Source organism: Opisthorchis viverrini, assembly GCF_000715545.1.
Source record: "Opisthorchis viverrini unplaced genomic scaffold opera_v5_163, whole genome shotgun sequence".
In the NCBI taxonomy this organism is placed as follows: Eukaryota; Metazoa; Platyhelminthes; class Trematoda; order Opisthorchiida; family Opisthorchiidae; genus Opisthorchis; species Opisthorchis viverrini.
In genome coordinates this window covers 1,106,360-1,124,087 of record NW_008751821.1, presented here as the reverse complement: position 1 = coordinate 1,124,087, position 17,728 = coordinate 1,106,360, and the positions used below count along the sequence as shown (strand labels likewise).

Genomic DNA, 17,728 nt, shown 5'->3' with positions numbered 1-17,728 from the left:
TTTATTTATCTATCTATCTATCTATCTTCAGAGGAAGTGTCAACTATCAGGTTGTGAGTAACTTGCCTGTGTTTCTGGGTTCACTTAATGTTGTTCTTTATTTGAAAGAAGTTCGTAAAATTTCTTAATAACTTTAAGTCGAAGAAGATAACCCTGACCTTAGATCATCAAATTTAGTTTCAGTGAGAAATGCGCAACCCAGAGCATCAACAGGACCTGGAGACTCTGGCTTGGGTAGCGATTCTGGGCCTAGCTCACGCAGCCAGTCCGATGAGATGAATAAACACACCGGATATGAATACATACCAAAAAATATGCCCAAAGTGGCAGGTAACTTGAAAAGGGCCGCTGAGCTGCGTCAACGAGTAACCATACCAGTTAACTTGGTCCACCAGTTGGATCTTCCGTAAGTTCTTCATAATTTAGTATTTGAAGGAGCTTTACCGCATCACGAACCTACTGAATTTTTACTCTGTTTAATTAGTGGATTTCAGCGTAGTCACAGTAATGCCGTTCGTCACTCGAAAATTTTTAGGGGAAATGCAAAGCCACTAAGAAGTATGGATCTATCAACCAAACTCATTAACGTCGTAGTACATAAACTTTTATGCACCTCATCAGTCGATTGAACATAAAAGCTTCAACTAAATTGGACAGCGATATGAATGGTGGTCACCATTCACATTATATGATATGACGATGAATCCGAAACCATAAGTATCCGTTTGAAGTGACCTAGCTTATTAAGGACGGACAGTATCACGCAACCTTAGCACACTGAAATACTCCTACAGGTTCTACATACTGCGATGCAACAGTATCGATTATCCAATGTATTTTCTTTGGCTGGCAACACTAAAAAGCCATTGCATACAGCTTGATGTTTATTCGGTACCAAAAATGGCACGCCTCATTTGACCATGCCTCGTGCACCTCCTACAAGGGACCACTTTGGTATCAGGAGACGGTTTCTTTTCTCCCGATGGGGAAGACTCTTCCTACAAATAACCTCCAATAAAAGGTGAATTCTTTTCTAATGTCCCTCTCTTTCTCTATAATTTGAGAATCACTTGTACTGAACACCGCCATGATTTCTTCAGGCCACTGAGGAAACCTGGTTATCTAGTGCGCAAAAGTCCGTTTCGATCGAGTTTCCAAACCTTTGTTTATCCCCGGCATAGCCACCTAACCAAACTACTGAATCTACCGATATAAAAGTATCTATTTCATACATGTTAAATTGAGAAGGATCTGTAATAATCCTTTCTAATTTTAGCACCTTTGAGACAAAAGATGGAGCCATCGTCTTGAAAAAATATGAATATATAATGAAGCTATTGAGCGAGTGAGTTTGTTTTTCTAGCTGTTTTCCCCGGTACATTAGGGAAACTTCGGCATTTCGACTGACCGTTCTTGCACGAATAGACAGTTATTCAGTTTGTGCTGCATTCTGCCCTGCCCCGATCGATTGGTTACGCGAATTTATTTCATCTGGTTATCCTTCCTTCTTGCATGCAGGTTGATTGTGTTTAAGAAATCATGAATATTCATTCACTAACGACAGTATTGCTAAGCCAGCGGGGAAACGTCGCTGTCTTGAGCGTTACGTTGTGTTTATGTAATTTCCACTTCCACCTTCAAAGTAACATCAGTCGCAGGAGTAACACACTACTCACAGAGTTGTGAAACACTTTTCAACAGCTCACGACTGATTTTACCCTTCTTGGGACTCATCAGATCTCCCGTGCAAATAAGTGCATTTCATCAATAGACTTCATCAGGTAAGGGAAAGGCTACTGATGGTTGATCAGATAGCAGTTGATCTGTTCGCCGAGCTTCGCAATTGGCTTGAAAAAGTTTCGTCCCCGGTCGAAGAGACATCATCAGTGCGCTGCTGAATGGGTGCTTCCTCCGTGCCTAGCTGCGTTTATGTGGTTTTTGAAGAGTATCTAATATCCTAGCCAATCACACGGCAGGATATTAAATACTCTTTAAAAACCACATAGACGCAGCTAGGCACGGAGGAAGCACCCATTCAGCAGCGCACTGACGATGTCTCCTCGACTGGGGACGAAACGCTTGTAAGCCAAATGCCAAACTCGATGAACAGATCAACTGCCATCTGATCAGTCACCAGTAAACACACCCAAGCCACTCATATTTCGACAAACTGACAAACGAAAGGCTAACTAATCCAAATTACCAGGCAAAATCTCAGGTACATTAGCTCAAAATATGTACCAGTCCAAACCAGTTGGTTCTATAAAAGTAAAGCAAATGTTTTCAAATACAGACGAAGTATATATGTATACTACATTTCCCTGACTGCTTCTCTGCTAACCTAGTGAATTTAATTTCTGTCAAAGTTTCCGCCACCTTCGTTTGCAGCTACCAAGAAACTTTGTTCACACACTGGGCGAAAGGAGTTGATTTAGTCTGTTCGTTCAATCTATCCCAGCCGTTGCTTACCCGAAATCCCGAAAACAACATGCTAGAAGTAAACTTTGATCCAAAGGTGAGTATCATCATTATCCTCTCTTCCCATCGTAAGCCCACTGGTGATAAAATCCAAGTGGTCAATGAACACAAAGAACATCTGTTGGTAATGTTTTGGAATATTGGTAGCTCGGGTGTATTGGTTGGTAATTGATCAGATCAACAGCCACCTGATCAATTACCAACAAAGAACATCTGCACAATCACGCCTGATTTGTCATGGCCGGGATTAAATTTCTGTTCGCCGCATGAGCCGCTGCCTGATTCCTAAACACTCCGGTCCATTGCTTAGATGAGTAAAAGGTTTTAACCGCATTGCCGAGGCAGATAAGCGGTACAATTTAAATTCAAGTTGAGAACTAACCACTGCTGTGCAGCCGATGGACCATCAGTGGACGCAAAATTTACTCCTATTAGAGTATCTCATTCACATTCGAATTCCTAAGCAACTCCCTAAATCGACATCTGCACGTCAGCAAACGGAGGTCCTGCGAACAGAATCAGCACCCCCGCGAAAGCCAGCGTCGTTAAACACGCGATGGGACAAAGTGGTCAGAGGAAGAGTATCAGTGGGAAACTCCATCCTTCAACCGCAGAGGTTGTCCAGCCAATTTCAGACAAAGGCTAACCTAAGTACAAAGTGTCTTTCCAAAGCTAATCCATATAGACATCTTCACAGAGCTTTACCGGGATTCTTTATTTATCGCTGAAATAGTGTTGTTTTGCTAGTGCCATGGTTATGCCGTTTTCCGACTGGGGAACAAGACCAAAATGCAGACGCTTAGCAATCGGATACTTGTTCATCGAATTGACCAAGGGGGGTTGCAAGCACGAGCTAATCAGTCGCAGCTGCAATTCTTCCAAAAACTTTATTTCTTGCTTCAGAACCCATTTTAATAGGACGTACCGTTAGCGTTTAGGCAGCCGTAGCTGAAGGTTTCTATTTTCCCTAGCTTTCTTCAGGTAGTTGCAAGACATGTGCCAGCCGACAGGCTCTGATCTTCTAGAGATCGTAAAGGCAACAGCGTATCATGTCCAAAATATTTTCCCTTTATAAAACATACTTCTTCTTACTCTATAAGTGTCCTTCGAACCTCCACGCGGTAGCTCCCTGTAGCCAAATCACCATCCATTTGATCAGTTGAGTCAGTCGAATGAGCTGAGAACTAGACCCAGCCCAATGGACTTTCAGTTTTAAATAAATATTGGTTTTAACATGGCTACCGGATGAAAATACGGCATCTGTTGTTTGTGTGGCCCTCGATCCCAAGCGGACAAACTGACCAGTGTTTCCGGATCGGTGTCTGCACCATCCGCACGAAGGCAAGCTGTCTTGAGTGGATCATACTTTTTACGCCTCAGACAGGCCCCCGTGGATCGATCACTCAATAGCGTCTTAGTCTCTGCGATGGGCATACCACAAGCCTTACAGACGAGGGTGATTTCATGTACAAAAGTACATACGCCGCCTACCTATAGGCCCCAAAGCAGATCTATGCATTGAACACTGTGGATGCCAACACGGTTGCAGGACAACCTATATGGGAGGAACTGACATAATATTTGCAATGCAAGCGAGACAGCGTTTGTTTAAATACCTGCTGTGATAACACGACTGGAACGCGAGATCACTTGTATCTCCGGAAGAAATTGCTTAATCAACCATTAATACAAGCCACCGAGTTCATTGCCAGTCTTCGTTCCAATTCGTCATGGGATTAGTCGAACGAAGAGACGACGACTTACTGCATTATTTCTTCGTGTTTGACTAACTGCAACAAGACAGAGATCTACATGTTGGCCTTGCAATTGCCACGGATTTATTGAACAGGTCAAGTTGTACATCCAGTCGCTTTACAGTTCATTGTAATCGTTTTGTTAATGCCCCGTCCGTCCTCACACGGCTGGTCGCTTCGATGCTCATCTGTCCTTTCTAGTGTTTTCATTTCACTAGTCCTAACGGTAGGATTACGTGAACGCATCAATAGGGGAATCGCATGACCTGTGTTCGATCGACCGGGGTTGGCACTAAAGTCCCCTGTCCTATTTTCATTTATTCACCCGAAAGTTTTTTTTAATATTAGTGACAAGTTCGTTAACCTGAAATATTGGTAGGTATTCTCTGAAGTTTGATTTGGGTAAACTGTAGGTGATCCATCTGAATTTTTAGAACTTATGCACCAAGAAATCAGGAAAGCTCAAAGGTTTTATGTTGGTGATTCGAACAGGCTGTTTGAATGGTTTTTCAGTAGGTCAAACGAATCAAGAAGGTACACAATTAATTATTTAACAGCTTGTTATGATCATCTATATAGTTATTCAGAGACACTATACTGCATTTGATCTTCCGCTGTAGGACGTCTATGGAGAATCCTTGTGAAATTTACCTGGACTCCCTTACAGGTGTAAATTACGGAAAGTTGCAACTTCTTGTCCGTTACCTGGACTCCCTTACAGGTGTAAATTATGGAAAGTTGCAACTTCTTCTTGTCCATCGCTGACTTAAAATCACACATTCTGCGGCAGAATGTATGTAGGCAGGTTTCAGCCGCAACCCATTACTTATCTGGCTGTCAATGTTTCACATAGGTTATAAATGTGAAAGTCCACCTTATAAATAAGGTGACTATGGACACGGAAAATAGTGCACTAGATAAAATAATGGTGGAGACTAGACCTATTGTGTAGGTTGGGATTATATTTGCTATGATGCGTACGCCAAGTTGCATATCATGTCTGTCTTGTGTTCCGTTTGTCACCTCAGACTCACAGTCACGTCTCGATATTCCGTCCTGTCATGCAAGAGCGCTTCGAAAGGAACGTGCCACTCATTGTCTGTACATAAAAATCACTAGATTGAGCTGCATAACAAAAGTGTGTCAAAATAAACATTATTGTTGCGAACTTCGAGGCGAACAATGCATGTGACCAATCCGTTCTGTCAGATTTTATCCGTGTCACCTTTAAGGTGACCACGTTTTTTCTGGAGATGCACGCTGTACGATAACAGTCATCTAAGGGTGCTTGGGTAGTCCTCCACCCTTTCCTGATGCTAGAAGAGAGTGTCCATACCTACGTTTCTAAAATACTTTGCATATGACGTATCGCAGCCGCTGACATCCAGTATTTGTATCTGAAATGTTCCAGATAAGGGGAGGTATGGCCATATGTTTGAAGATAACCTAGTGATAAAACAACCTGTATCTATTTCAAAGATTTTGTGCCATTTTCATAGAGGAAATTACCCGCAAGGTTGCTGAAAACTCTTCGACAGCCCATGACCGGTTTCACCCTACTTAGGGCTTATCAGGTAGGCACAGTCCCCGAGTTCCCGTCAACCTTATGTTCTACTTGAACCCAAATTGCACTGTTTTCGAGAAATACACTCATTTGCAAATCAATTTGGCCTTCACGAGAGACTCAACTGAATATTTCGTTTATGATGCTCTACAACTGTGCTGCACACAGGCCGCCTCAGGTTTCAACTGACACGATGTTCGAGATATCGCTGTATATTTTCATGAAGGAAACTACTCACAAGATTGCGCACGACCGGTTTCGCCCTTCTGGGAGCTCATCAGGTAGGCTCTGTCGAAGGGTTTTCAGAAACCTTGTGAGTAGTTCCCTTAATGAAATAAGCTGAGGAGATCATTATCTGACTCACTATACTCAAGAGTTGAGTTGGCTGGAAATCACATACGCTATGCAAATGCTCCTTCTGGAGTGGACCAATCCGCATGCACAAAGTGAACAGAATCAGATCGTTCAGTTAGGTTCCCCCACAGCTAGTGGTTATTTCAGCGAATGTTTCCGTATATTGGCTTAATTGTCATTGGATGTAAATTGCTAGTGGTTATTTCAGCGAATGTTTCCGTACATTGGCTTAATTATCATTGGTTACCCATCAGCACGGCGACGATCCTTTGTAAAAAGACGTACTGATTTGTGATGGTCGACTGAAAAAAGCCATATTACATCTTATGACTGATGCCACATTTCGAGTGATGAGAAACATGCCTGAAAGAATGCATAATATTTCCGTTACACTGGCATTCCCCACAACGGTGTCTTCATCCACCCATACCCCAAGGCTTCATTTGACAAAATTGTGTTACATTTTTCACTATGACGTTTTACCTCCAGTCAACTTACCATCCTCAGTCTCCAGTTCTCGTTCATTACAGATCCCATAACAAAGAGAGAGCAATTAATCGTTTTTCATTCAAAAATGGTTTATAACTTCTTTGTGCTGTAAAGATGGTTGGTTCTTTTTTCACCTGATCAATTAGCATTTCTTGATTGAAACACTTTGGAAGACCTCTGTCCCTTTCGTATGCTAGGAGTATCACAGAAACACAGGGGTCTGAGGCGCCCAAACACTAGAATACTGCGTGGCCAATGACGTATGGGAACCTTCAAATGATCATTTATTTATTTTCACTGTTTGTTTCTGCACTTTTAGCTTGTTTCCGTGTTGCGCGAAGTGAAATATCTACGCTTGAAGGGTGGAGAAACCGTTCCAAAAGCAGCCGAGTCGGTGTACGAACAAAATGATATGTTACGAAAATACACCATCAACTTGGACATGGTTGTGCAGTGGTATAATTTCTTATGTACTGAAGTTACCCCAGTGGAGGCGGCCCTAATAAGTCAAGAAATGGCCGCGTTTGACAAGACCATAAAACAGGCCGAAACAACTATCTGTTGGAACAGCTCAAGTAAGTATATGGGTGGCCTAGGCTTTTTTATAACTGTTCCCAGTGTTTCATTCACTATGCTAACAACTCCTCTCAGCAAAGGCAATGCTGTGTGGAGAAACACTGTTTCGCTGTTTAAATTTATGTTGGTACTTGTGACATACCGAGGCAGTAGGCCCTAAATCGGATATTTGTAAGCCTCTGATGAAACTGAAGCCGAAAAGTGTTTTCCAGAGGCCGAAGAGGGCCGTCGATCAGCGGGACATATTGAGGTCCTGACTGGCGGGTCAACCAATCGACACAACCGAGGTATGCTACTGAGTCCTCTTCGAGGCGCCGGGCCTTTCGCTCACATCACTCAAGCGTGAACAAGCCCACCCGTTCGGATGTGAAAATTCGGATGAGTCAGGCGTGGGCTGTGGGGTAGTGGTAACACTCGCCTCGCATGTCACGTGCGGAATTCAAACCCCGGTACGACCATTGGATATGCACTGCTGATGAACTCTAGTGAAAGCGAAACTGGAGTCCAGTGCTCCCCCCTTGTTGTGATTGCGAAAGGACAGGAGGACGGGTAGTCTACAAAATCCTCGAACCAGACACATCTGAAAGATTGATTTGACCACTCAGCATGTCATTACCTAGCTAAATGCACTAGTAACATGTTTGGCTTTCAGTTTCATGTTACGGTTGTATTAAGCCAATTAAACAAATGTCCAATAAGTTGTTCAACCACGGCTGTTGATGAGAGCCGTGGTAAGTCACACGAAACAATCAAGTTGAGTGCGCACTCTGGTTTTGAACACCAGTGCTCATGTCCTGGCGCAATCATTCTGGTGAGTCCACACCAAAGGGGTAGGACCGGGCTTGAATTTTGTCCTCACTAAAGCTCACCAGCAGTGCATATCCATAGTGTTCTCTAGGTTTGATATCGGCACATCTGGCATGCTAGGCGCACGCTAAAAGCACCTGAATTTTCACAGGTGTGCATGTTCGTGCTTGACTGATGTGAGCGGAAAGCCCGACGGCTCGAACAACAGTCCCCTTCTGCCCCTCCCCCCTCCCTTTGGTGGGGACGTGCTAGTGATCTGGTTGTAACCTAATTAGGTTGAGTATCAGGCTCTAACAAATGTCTGTTTTACGAGAATGATGATGTAAGAAGGGAGGAGGCCATAAAGTAACTTATCGATTGAGAGTTCCTGAGTGAAGTTCCGGATGCGGGACTTGTCATCTCTGCAGTGTAGCTGCTGCACGTGTTCCGTAGTTGCCCGCGGAGACTTGTGGAGCTCAACTGACTTACTGTCCTGTGCGCGCGTGTGTTGGGCTGAGTTGCATACCTACTTATTGTGTGTAGTGTGAAGAGAGGGGTGTCCATTGGTGTTTGATAATTGCACAAAGATGAATACAATTTGACCTGATGTGGTTGATGTTCATAAGCCTGGCGTGTGACACAGGGGGTAGCCGCGTAAACAAAATGGATGGGAAATTGTAGTGTACATGTTGTCGGCTGATGTTGTAAGTGATTTGAGTGACGCGTGATCTAGTGAGTGACCGCTACGCCAAGAGAGGAAAGACGACTGTTCAAACAAGAGTGGTGTGAGTATGAACAATACATATCCCGCAAACCCCAAAACAGATAACAGTAACATACCTTGGTTGTGTCGATCACTTGGCCCGCTAGTCAAGAATTCTCTGTCGGGTAGCGCCACAGATGCTTGAAACCTGCTGGACACTGTTTTTGTTGGTGGTGGTTGCGGGAGTCTGTGAAATGCACGCTCCCAAGTTGGCTTCCGAGGAAACACACTGGATTAGGAAGCTGATGTTTAAGCTTCGCGCTACCGAAGCCACTGCAGATGCGTCTGCGATCATAGCCGTCTCTTCCAGATTCGTTTGGCTGGCTGGATGCAAACTTGATCAAGATGCGCCAAAAGTAACACAGCCCCACCGTGAGTACAGCTGTGAATTCGATGACCTCGTTTAGAAAGACAGTCGGGCAGATAGTCCTCATGGGGTTCAACCGTAAATACAGACTTCGTTGAATGACAGAAGTTTTGGAGTGACTGCCTTGTTGCAGTAGCACTTTTTCTGTGCAGTCCCATGTTTCTGTTTTTTTATGGTTCGTAATTTGTCTACCGCCAATACTGAATACAGTATGTGTAGCACTGGAAATAAGTTATTAAGACTGACTCGTATAAGTGAAAAGGATGATATACCACTAATAAAGGCCGCCTGTATGCTAGCACATATTTGTGGTTGGCCAAACTTTACTTGGTATTGGAAAACACCAACAACCCACGAGCTGTGGCTACGAGTCTACACAGAATGATGGCTAACCATTAACTTCCAACCCCATGGAACAATGTAAACTTGGTGAAAGGGTGTAATCCATTCTGTGTGGAATCTCGAACACCATTTACTAACGTTTGAGTAGGGCTGGAAATAATCTTTAAGTGCTTTGCTTCCTAGAAAGTTGTTCAGTTACACAAGCATTGACACTGGAAAAAAGGTTTCATGCGAATTCCAAGCGACTGTACAATCGGCCAAATTGTTTGCCCGATTCGATCAGTAAATCTAGAGGATGAAGCTCACAAAAGATTCTACAAGTTCCAGGTCTTCGCACCTCTGGGGGCGCACCATGGAAAACCCGGACCATGAACCGGTTGGGGTTGCAAAAACACAGGTCACGGGGACGGCTTTACACTAAGGTCATTTCGCGGGAGATTTCGGCACACTACCCCTTTCAGATTTGAACGAAGAGCTTAAAACACGGAATGTTGTCATAAACAGACTGGTAACCAAAATAAGCTATATCCTTGCCACATCAATGGTCTTTTTTTAGATGCCTGGGAGTATATTCAATCCACAAGGGACATTATTCACGACTTACAGCAGCGTGTGGTCGAGGCAGAAGAGAATATCCAAAAGATTCGCAGTATCATGTCCACTTGGTCAAAAACTCCACTGTTCGAAAGAAAAGACGGGAAACGTGACGCGTTGCTCGGGCTGGATGACCGTGCTGATCGATGTCGAAAGCGGTATGAGGAAATCGAGGAAGCCGGAAAGCGTGTCGTCAGTCTGCTTGAGGTGAGCTTTGGGCTAAACGCCCGAGATGAACCCCGCAAAGTGTGTATCTAACACCAGGTCGAATTCATTTATCCTAAAGTTTTGAGGCCAGACTTTTGCCAATAGTACTATCCAGCGCATCGTCCCGACTCACAATTTCTCCACATTATTCTTCCGAGAGGCGGGTAAGTCATACTGCTAGGTTCTTTGTTGAAAATGCGTTTTTCACCTGTTTACTGAAAATATTTAAGACACCATTCAATTTAAATAACAGTTTGGCGAATAATCAAGACAATCTTGACCTGTAAAATCTCTACAACAGCAACTGTCCAGAGGCGCATTGCAGTGATCTCAGCATCCTTATAGCAATAGTGAGAATTTTTTTAAAAATAATCTGTCTTATTTTAATGGTTTCATGAAGTTAAAGCTAAATTAACTGAACATTCGATCAGTAAAAGGTTGTACAATTATTTTCGTCTTCCTCTGGGCCCTAGACCAATCGTAATCTGCTCAAGGCGGATGAAAACTCTAGCTCCTGGGACAGATATGTACTTTTCGTCGACGAGTTTGTTGAACAAGGCCTGGTTGAGGCGATCGAATGTGGCCTGAACTACTTGGTACTGGAAATGGAGGATCAGCCTACAGCCGCCGCTGTGTTCGAGGCCCGAATGGAATTACAGGTCAGATGTTCTTCTAACTTGATTCTGCTTTGTTTTCTCGATAACAGGTTGGGTCGCTTTCTCATGCATTAACTCAAGCGTCTCCCAAGGAAAGTTGAAGGCTTTTCATGTTTGAAGAGCGACAGAAAATACTATAGGAGAGTTGCATATATGTTCGCGTGATAAAACAGCACGTGAACTCGTAAAACCTTTTTATGGCGTCCAAAACCTGTAATGGCTTATTATAGGTGACTGTTTTTTTCCGGAAACCGACAATAACGTGCCTATTATTCACTTTGCTGTCGTTTAGTTCTGTCAAACTCGAAAAGGAATAGTGATAACCTTGTTGGTATTCCATAATATCATAAATAGACAATGGAGCATGCTTTGGCACTAAAAATCACCTAAGGTTGTACGACAAAGCAAAAATTACGATCAAAACATTTCTATCCATTACTTTTGTCCTGTATGGTTTCGAAGAGAATCGATAGCAAAATGGAACTTGTTCATTAGGCAGGAGTTGTCCTTGCTCGCCGTTCTATAAAAGGCTGTCATATTTCTCATACTCGTCCTCAGTAGACTAGCATATCAGAAATTTCAAAAGTTATAGTTATACGGCAGTGAAGAGCCTACGTTCAGCGCTGATGTGTCGTTGCTCACGCTGAATTCTCCCAGTATTTTAACCACAACGGGCTGAAAAGGTACGCAATTTATCCAAAGTGCGTACGGGACGGGTGTCTTCACAAGTACCGCCTTATTTGGGGTACCGCACTGTATGAAGCCTCCGGGCTCATGTCGCGAGCTTAACTGTCCATGATCAGATCAGAAGTCACTGAAAGGGTGAACTGATGGACAGAAACTGTTTGACACCTAACTTTTTATCATTTCCTAGGCCAATGACATTGTTTTCATCCCATCTCTCGAGTTCACCGCACCGGATGGACTTCAGCAGCTGATTGAAACTCTTCTTGAGGATATCTTCCAGCAGTCAGCCTATGTGTCACGGCTTGCCAGTCCTGTTGGGGATGACTACCGGGTGAGTCTGGATAATTGCTATCTTTTTCCGGTGAATTCAACTGGGAACAAGATTCCGGTTTTGGCATCTAAACACTTGGGCCTCAGATACACCCCCACTCAAATAAGCCTTGAGTTTCGGTAATTTTACACAGTTTTAGGCTATCGAGGTCAACACATATTACTCAGTGTTTTTTAAAACCCCTTTCACTTCCCTAGTTGTCTATTATACGTGCTCTCAGTTGATCTGATAATGGTCGAATAACGTTGTTTAGTAAATCAGCCCCACACTTCTGTACGTCCCAGATGACACCCCTGATAAAAAAATAGGCTGATGCGCCGGTGAACTCGAGAGAATTTGTGACTGAATTAAAATCGATGAACTGACCCACAATAATAATTCATGATAGCCCAGTCAGTTTGACTTGTGTTGTAAGTGTCCTTGTTGGACACACTGAAAAGTGTCTCCGCCTAGGGTCTTATGTTTTCAGAGGGGTCACATTTCCAGTTGTTAACATCACCAACAATAGTGAAAAATTAGAACGAAGCCTTGAATGCGATAGTCTAGCAGGTGTAGCGATTAGAAAATGAATTAAAAGTAGAAAAGTGAGATAAAATGAGACAGACAGAAGCTTTGCACTAATTTCGGTTACTTGATACGGATTTGATATGTTACTGCCTCCGCGGTTTGGTGATCGATGGCGGTAACTATGCTCAAGATTTTAAATGCATCATTTCAAGCCGCCTACTCTCCCCAAAATACTTTCATTTATTGAATCTTCTCCAAGATTAATCAATAAGATTTCTTTGACATGTGCAATGCTTAACTGAAAGAGTAAAACTGCACCTGTTTGTGGTGTTTCGTATTCTTAACTAGACCCTACTATATCTCTGTAATGTACTACTCATAAGGTTGCTGAAAATCCGTCGACAGCCCACGACCGGTTTCGCCCTTTTTGAGGCTCACCAGGTAGGCGCAGTCCTCTGGTTTCCGTCAACCTGATGTTCTACTTGAAACCAAATTGCACGAAATTAGCGAATATACACTCATTTGCAAACTAATTTGTTTTTTTCGAGAGACTCATCTGGAACCCATCTGAATCTCTCGTATATGATGTTCTCAAGCAACTGAATGTGCTACACCAGGCTGCCTCATGTTTCAGTCGCTACGATATTCGAAATATCGCGATACATGTATATCTTTGTAATGTACTACCCATGAGGTTGCTGAAAATCCGTCGACAGCCCACGACCGGTTTCGCCCTTTTTGGGGCTCATCAGGTAGGCGCAGTCCCTGGGTTTCCGTCAACCTTATGTTCTACGAATATACATGTATCGCGATATCTCTAATATCGTAGCGACTGAAACATGAGGTGGCCTGGTGTAGCACATTCAGTTGCCTGAGAACATCACAAACGAGCGATTCAGCTGGGTTCCAGGTGAGTCTCTCGAAAAAAAATTTGTTTGCAAATGAGTGTATATTCGCTAAACCCTGCTACTTCATCTGAATACTCAGGAGCAGCTTACTCGGTTGGATTCGTTCCATGTCTCTGGATAGGGATTCTGTCACAATGTAACGTGATTTGTCTAGGAGCCAATCTAGAAATCACCCTTTCTGTTTTGTTTCATATATATCCAAAGGGAAAAATGAACGAACACGATCAGTTACTCCAGATGAAGGAAACTATTCTCACACGGGTTCAGGATGCGACAAAGAAGGCGTTGGCTTATCAGTCAGGATTCGATCGCTACTCCTATCTGTGGATTGACGATCGTAATGAATGCATGCGACAATTCTTAACTTACGGCAGACTCCTAACGTTAGACGAATTGGACGCCTTGGAAGCAATCAGACCCACGGCAACTATTTCCACGGAGGAGGGTCAGCCCACTCCACAAGGGATTGTGCCAAAACCACCTACACTGGAACAGTTCAAAGAGCAAATTGACAATTTTGAAAGGGTATATAATGAGGTAAGTCTTTCGCCAAGTAACCAGTTCTAGTGTATCTTTGTTACTGTTGTTCCCATGGTCGCAATATCTAAACCTAACTAAGATGCTACAGTACGGGCTGTTTTGTTGTATGGCTGTGAGACTTGGGCTATTCCGGCACCGGAACTGAGACCTATTCAGGTGTTCGACAATCGTTGTCTCAGAATCATAGCTCGTGTGGGTTGGTGTCGGAGAATCCGTAGCGAGGCACGTAGAAAGCGCGCTTTCGGTTTTGCAACGGGTACTTCCACTGGAGAATGCGTTCAGCACCAGAAGCTGCGTTGGTTGGGACATGTGTCGCGTATGCCGAACCATCGTTTGCCGAACAGAGTGCTGTTTTCCATGCCCAACTCAGAGTGGCGTAAGCAGAGAGGTGGTTACCCCTTGAATTGGCGGAGGAGTATAAAAGAGATCAAGAAACGCTTGGGTGCTGTCGGTGCTACTTGCCTTCCAGGATGGAGACCGCGTGATCCTCACAGTGCCTGGTTGGAGACACTACAAGATATGGCTGCCAAGCGATGTTAGTGGCGTTATGGTTGACAATTTCTACCCAGATCGTCCGAGTGAATGCCTGGAGGTATAGGCACCTCGGAATGATTGTGGTAAGCTAGTACTAAGTCCATTCCCCCCGTCCACCTTTACTCTTTTCTTTACAATAAGGCTTTGAAATAAATCATGGTTGTACGGCAGTGAAGCATCGGTGATTTGAGTCGAAAATAAATCTGTCTCTAAATATGTGTTTTAGTACGAACCATATATACTCCGCCGCACACCGAACTTATTCTTAATTCCTTCTTTTTCGAGACGCCCAATGCAAAGAGGAGAAGAAAGGGTCGGAATTTCGCGTACATCCCGATTGCTACCAGAGTGCCAAAGTGTGTAAAGTACTTGTTCAAAAGAGAATTCCTAACTAAACTTAGGAAAGAACAACTTTAGCCTATTCCCGCCCTTTTAGAGTGCAACATTCCTCTTTTATGATAAAGCTGTATAGGAAAACCAATTCCGGTGATCTAAATTTCCTTCTAAGCGGCCATCCTCTCACTGGCGAATTCTCCACTAGGGCAGAAAGAATGAGTGCTCATAGCGAAATTAAATCATCGAACAAGTGTTTGACGCTTTTTTTTGCGACCTTGACCATAGCTTGACCACAAGTACAAGGGCGCATTTAAAAAAGATCTGTACATCATACGATAAGTTGTAATGCGTTTTGCATGATGACCTGGTGACTTCGCCGCTGCGACACAAAAATGGCTTGTTCTGCTCTGAATCCAAAGAAAGGGAACGATACAGGTTTAAAATTTGGTGTGAACAACGGGCATGTTCACGCAATGCACTTTAGCCAAACTATTGTGTGTGATCTATTTCTTTTTTACCTGACCTAAACCTTGTGTTATCCAATAATGACTATTTTGAATTCAAGAAAAGCTAGAAACGATTAGTTGTAATGTCGTGAGGTTATCGGGGACCCGTCATCATTTGTCATCAGAAAGCAGCCACAAATTAACTGAATGAGTACTGAACGTATATTGAGTTTATTCAGCCAGACGAGCAACATAATGAGGTAAGAATCCTTAGGGATATCCTCCCACCATTCTTCTTATAAGCAATCAATTAATTGAGCTTTTAATCGGTTGACATGTAATATGCACCGAAACCATGGTTCGTCAATCAAATCCTCCAGAGCAGCGTATCTGCGGACAGTACAAATCGTTTTTTCAACCCCAACCGACTCTTGTGCATGTAAAAATCCAACAGTGATTCAGTCTATTGAGATCAGTTCGGCTAACAGCTCACAGACGGGAAAGTACTGAATACTTGAACTACCACTGTCACCATTTTCCCTAGTAAACGTGACGGATGACTTTTCTGACGTATTTCACGTTCTTGTCGCCAGTAGAAACCCATTTTGATTGGTTCACAGCATACCTTGCAAATTTTTCATCCAATCCATTCAGACCGAACAGCTGAGTTGCACAACGAGGTTCGATTCCTGGTTCCGCGTTGATGCGCGCAAATTCAAACAAACGCTATGCAACCTAATCAAGCGTTGGAGTTTGATGTTTAAGCAGCATCTAATTGACCATGTGACAACGAGTTTGGAAGATCTTAACAAATTTATTAACGTAAGTCGTAGATGAAAAACCTCTGTGTTTGTCTGATTTAAACATTCACTCAACACCGTAACTTTTTTAGGATGGAAGACATACTCGAACACACTGAAAAAGTGCGATTGAGGCGAATAAGCAAGTCGTAGATGAAAAACCTCTGTGTTTGTCCGATTTAAACATTCACTCAGCACCGTAACTTCTTTAGGATGGAAGACATACTCGAACATACCACAAAAGTGCGATTGAGACGAATAAGCCTCTCTTCATTCAAGGCGTATTGTGCGTATCAAAAGCCGGTATCAGTCACATCAGAGGAATTAGGTTCACAGTCAATATTTTTCAACTTCCCTTCTCTTCCCAGTTAATTACCATTAAATTGAGCACTCAAAAATTGCAAATCTTGTCGGTGATTCTTTACTTCACGGAGGACATGTGAACCACTCAAGAGGCAAACATTGTTATTGTCATCAGCGCACTTGCGAAAATTAAAGGCATTATTCTAGCATCATAGTGTTTAAGGCTGGGTGGTTCGCCGATTTATGCGTTTAGTAAAAGACGGTAAGCCATCTAATGTTAAGCAAAACTCTATTTTCCCGTTCATAGCCACTTTTGTGAAGAAGTTTAGAACCAGTCCATAATCCTCAGGGGCACCTAGAGTTTGCACCATTGAAGACCCTTCGAAAGCCTGTTCTTGAATCGCTTTTAGATAGGAATCATACTATTCACTCACTCTATGAAAGGATTTTCTGTATGGATTTACGTGATGCAAAGTATTCAGTAGCTTATTTCGGCTTGACTTTTTTCCTAGGAAACTAGCAAGGTTTTGAGCATTCAGCTTCAAGAAGGGGACTATGATAACCTGGTCCTCGTCATGGAACATTTGGGTAACGTCAAAGAACGCCAACAGGCTACAGATGAGATGTTTGAACCGTTGAAGCAGACCATAGAACTGCTAAAAACGTACAACCAAGAAATGCCAGATGAAGTGCATCAACTGCTGGAAGTAAGTAACTAAATTCTACATGACATGTGACGTACATGGGAGTCAGCAACCACGAGATAGTGATTGACATTAACTAAACAAATCATTATTATTGCCCAAGAGAACTTTTTTAGGGGCCATAGGACGCTGGCTTTAAATGATAAAAGACGAAACCACTTTCTCTTTCTTACTTTTACGGAGTGCCTAAACACTATACGCCTTTTAGTCGGATTATAAGACCTGATAACAATATTGTGGCCGCATGCGGTTGCTCTTAGGTTACACGTCCTGTCTGGCGCTGCTCTTGACGGAAGCAGTATTGTAGTCAGTTGAAATTAATAGAACGGTATTCTCTATCTGACCGGATCAAACAATTAAGGGCACCGACCTTCTGCTTCTGGACGTTGGTTCAGTTCCGTGGAGGGCTCAAGGGGTACTCAAAAGGCGAGGAATTCGACCTCATGTCTGGGCATCTTGGCGACCATACCTGCTCCCTCAAAAGTGTAACGCTTGCTTGTCTTTTTCTTTTTTCTTGAAAAGTGGATTGTAATTGATTTAATAAAAGTAGTTCTTAGCAAAATTTCAAATTCAAATTCGTAATAAAGTCCAAGGTGGGTTTGGCAACAGCGAAGAATCAACCCCAGATTTTATGTAAAAAGCGTCGTCAGCTGATTCTCCTCTCCGGTTTCTTGCTCCAAAAAAAAAACTTAAAACAACTTG

General features: G+C 43.1%; 1 protein-coding gene across 1 annotated transcript in view; it reads left to right on the top strand.

Annotated features, from left to right (window-relative positions):
- The window catches only part of T265_07284 (hypothetical protein), a gene marked incomplete at both ends in the record, with an annotated part of 58,119 nt that overhangs the window by 12,238 nt on the left and 28,153 nt on the right, over positions 1-17,728 (top strand). Inside the window, 9 exons of the mRNA XM_009172762.1 lie at positions 184-406; positions 2,389-2,515; positions 6,959-7,214; positions 7,428-7,502; positions 10,030-10,274; positions 10,748-10,933; positions 11,805-11,948; positions 13,601-13,900; positions 16,835-17,029. Coding sequence (XP_009171026.1) covers positions 184-406; positions 2,389-2,515; positions 6,959-7,214; positions 7,428-7,502; positions 10,030-10,274; positions 10,748-10,933; positions 11,805-11,948; positions 13,601-13,900; positions 16,835-17,029 — 1,751 coding nt within the window. The remainder of the gene's footprint in view (positions 1-183; positions 407-2,388; positions 2,516-6,958; positions 7,215-7,427; positions 7,503-10,029; positions 10,275-10,747; positions 10,934-11,804; positions 11,949-13,600; positions 13,901-16,834; positions 17,030-17,728) is intronic.